At 33.8% G+C, this 4,020-nt stretch overlaps 1 protein-coding gene across 1 annotated transcript in view; it reads right to left on the bottom strand.

Moving 5' to 3' along the window:
* Positions 1-2,088: 2,088 nt before the first annotated feature.
* LOC106881138 (integrator complex subunit 2) overlaps positions 2,089-4,020 on the bottom strand; it is a 31,805-nt gene continuing 29,873 nt past the window's right edge. The window contains exons 22-23 of the mRNA XM_014931412.2: positions 3,595-3,762; positions 2,089-2,642 (exon numbers count right to left, since the gene is read on the bottom strand). Of these exons, the coding sequence (XP_014786898.1) occupies positions 2,473-2,642; positions 3,595-3,762 (338 nt within the window). The 3' untranslated portion in view covers positions 2,089-2,472. The remainder of the gene's footprint in view (positions 2,643-3,594; positions 3,763-4,020) is intronic.

Below are 4,020 nucleotides of genomic sequence, written 5' to 3'. Positions count from 1 at the left end.
ACACAACAAAAATTTTAGAAAAATAAAAAATAAATAAGTGGAAATTTTACTGGTGAATGTGTTAAATTATAAGGCACTAAAAGAGAATGACTCTCCCCAGACACAACAGAATATGACAAAATTATCTTCAGTTAAAAATTATCTCAAAATCAATTAATCTTAATAAAAACACTTTTCTGTTCCTCTGTTCTCTTTTACATTCACATTGTACCATGATCTCATCTCTCTCTTTCCAGACAGGGGAACTATGTATTCACCTCTTCATCGGGACACCTGCTTTTGTCCTTCCATTATACTTTTTATCTCCCTCAATACTGTATCTCACTCATTGGCTGCTATTTTCAGCATGGTGGTGTCTCTTAAATACCCTAAATCATAATTTCAAATAATTATTGCCATTGAAGGTCTTTATATATATCTTTCTGTATAGTTCCTCAATAGTTACAATGGGATTTTGTTCCACCAAGATTTGCAGGACGTCCTTGTCAAGCTCTACAGATCTTCTAGAATGAGGCTAGTCTTCTAGGCTGTAGTTTCTGGAACCATCGTTGACACTGGTTTACGTTTATTGTCTGATCCCCATATACTGCATTAATATTCCTCACACTTTCTGTTGCGTTGTTGCCTTTATTGAACTCATAAAGCAAAATAAGCTGAATATATTCCTTTGTGACTTTCATTATAGCTTTGAAAAAATAGCTGTTAAAATCGAACTGCACTCTTCGAAATTTGCACTAAGAATAGCACAAGGTAAAATAACTACCTGCTTTTATAGCAAGTTGATGCAGGTAGTTTATCCCATCCCCCTCCAACTTTTAATTCATGCAATTGAAAAAAACGCATTATGGGATGATTCAATATATATATATATATATATATGTATATTTTTATGTGTGAGTGTCTTTGTGTTTGTACTTTGTGTCTCTCACTCAGTTGATTTCAAGCATCAGCTGCAAGAATGAAAATAGTGTTGAAAAATATAAATCCACTATGTGACCAGATTGACTTACAACCGGTCGGTTGGAACGGAACTGGAGTTGTAAGTTGAGGAGAAGGTGTACTGTCCATCATTCTTAGAATCATAATTGGATTTGATGCACAGTCAAGAAGGACAAAATGCATGCATATATGCAAGTTTAAATGAGTACAAGCATGTGGCATGTATGTGTAAGAGGATTATGGATTTTACATATACTTACTCCATTGCTGCTAAGGTACATGGTTGGTACAAATTTGAACATTTGCATATTGTGAAAGAAAATGACATTTTGTGTTGAATACCTTTACTACATTAATTTTATTGTCATACTTTTAATTTCAGTTTAATTATTTTTGACTTACACTTTGATCACAGATTTGGAATATATTGTATGCCCAACCTACACAGACATACATATAAATATATATGTATATACGAGGTGGTGAGCTGGCAGAATTGTTAGCATAATGGGCATGCTTTATGTCTTTACATTCTGAGTTCAAATTCCACTGAGGTCGACTTTTCTCTTCATCCTTTCGAGGTTGATAAAATAAGTACCAGTTGAGCACTAGGGTCAATGGAATCGACTTACTCTACCCCCAAATTGCTGGCCATGCACCAAAATTTGAAACCAATATATATATGTATACGCACACATGGATGTATAACATGCATATTGGAGATCTTTCTTACCTTAAAAATATATACACTTTATTGCTTAACAAATGATATAGCTTGATAAGCCAGAAACTTATTTGACATCATCGGATCTAATTAAATTTTTATATTAGTTAATCTTTAAAAATGCAATACTTTGGTTTAAATATTATATTTAATTCATTTAGAGAGAATATTTATAAAGAGCTGTTTAGAAGCTCTCCGTATGAAAACTAAAGCAAAATGGTAAATACTGATTTACGACTTATGCAAAAGACTACAAATTTATGTAACTTGATACTTTAGTATGTTGACTCCAGAAGGATGAAAAGAAAAGTTGACCATGTCAGGATTTGAATGGAGTATATTACTAGACAATTGTTGTGTACATGATTACATAAAAGATAATTAAATAGACCTCCTACAAGACAGTAACAGCAACAACAGCAAACTCTCACTTCATCATCCCTCCATATTTATTTCAAATAATCAATGAGGAAATTAAAATAATTTGTTAAGAAGTCAGTGAATGGACAGGATAAAAATGATCTGTTGTATAACCAAAGAGGAACATGTGAAGAAATGGCATGTATCCAAAAGAGTACATGGAAAGGGCTAATGTGTCATGAAATGATCCTGTCAGTGGGCAATGGTCAAAATGAAGTGGGTTTTGTATGCTTGACTGAAAGGTATGATGTATGAATGATGATTAGTGAAAAGAGAGTGGTTTGGTATGCAAGCAGTGGTTGAGGAAGAAATGATTATGAGATGTAAGAAATGAGGAAATGATTTGCTTCGTTATCTACAAGATCATAACTGGTATCAAAATGCACAATTCAGTAAATATTTCGCATCACGACAGCTTTCTGAACTATTTCTGAGAATGTGGAGCGCACAATTTGGTTTAGTTTAAAGTATTGTCCAGACAAAGTTCCTTTGACAAATGTTGTAACTTTTCTGATGTTTGCATCAGAGTGATCAAACGAGTCTTTGTTATTGATAAAAGCTAAAAAGAAAGAAGAGAAAAGAAAATTAAGACATGAGAAATACTGATGAGAATTTATTTTCTCTATTTTGATAAAAAGGAAAAAAAAAGATGACTTGAATTTACAAATCAGCACAGAAATTTTTGACTATCAGATGAATAAGGATATGACTGTATCTGAGACACAGGTGAATAATTGATTAAACAAACACTGTTGAGACATCTAAACATATTGACTTGCTAATAAAGAATCATTTTAAAATCTTTATCTCTCAAATCTATTCCTTCAGACAAGCACAAAATATTTATCAGCATAAAACTGCTTTATCAATTGCTAGACAAGACTCAAAAAGACTCATCTTCTGTATAAAATGTCAGTGTCTCAGACTGCATCGACTTTTTCCATCTCCCACCAATGGAGGAGTTTCTACATATTGCTTGACTTGCTAAAAGTAGTAGCCAAATCTCTCTCAAATTACAACCTACCAACTTAGACAAAGGCACATTGGACAATGTAGTCCTGAGTACACAGTGCCTGGGACAAAGATGTGATATTCACAGCTTGAACACCTTTGATGATAATTCTGGTTATTCAGGGCTCCTCAACAACAACAACAACAACTTTACCCAGAACTACAACAGACATCATCAAAACTTCTGATCAATGACACATTGGATAGCACAACAGACGCAACATGTTTTCAATGTCACACTGCACACCACATGGTCAACTCTGGTGCAACAGTGACAAACTGTGGTGCTACACAACTCAGACACAGCAGAGCTAACGTACAAGATTTATAAGTTGCTCGTCACTGTTTAAGTAGCAACTCTTGTTTCAAAGATTGTCTGCATGAAGAAAACAGGCTGAGAACTAGTGAACAACAAAACCATCAAAAAACAACAACAACAACAAAATAATTTGCATTTAAAACCTTCAGGTGTTCTACAATGTTAAAAGTTGGATGCATACCTGTTTGCATGACGTTGCTGGTTGAGCTGAGGGTTGCAATACAAACACGTCCTATTTGCATGAGTAAGCTGGTAACGTCTTCACACAATGGTGGAAATGCTTGACATATCAACAGTAATGACGGAACAGTTTTGATAAGAAACTCAGCACGCTCGTGAGCTGAAAAGGCTGAAAAATTAAAATAAGAAAATCTGAATGTGTGCGTGTGCGTGTGTGCAGTTGACATTAAGAGCAATTGTACAAACAAGTAGAATAAAAAAATCCCTTGACAAAGAGGTAAGAGCCAGCAACAGGAAGAACATCCTATTTTAAATATTTCCTTGTCCAACCAATGGTAGTATGGAAAAATAGATGCTAAATGAATGAACAAATGATTATATCTATCTATCTATCTATCTAAATTTATATATATATATATATATATAT

Source organism: Octopus bimaculoides, chromosome 6, assembly GCF_001194135.2.
Source record: "Octopus bimaculoides isolate UCB-OBI-ISO-001 chromosome 6, ASM119413v2, whole genome shotgun sequence".
NCBI lineage: Eukaryota > Metazoa > Mollusca > Cephalopoda > Octopoda > Octopodidae > Octopus > Octopus bimaculoides.
This window is presented reverse-complemented; position numbering and strand designations above follow the sequence as displayed.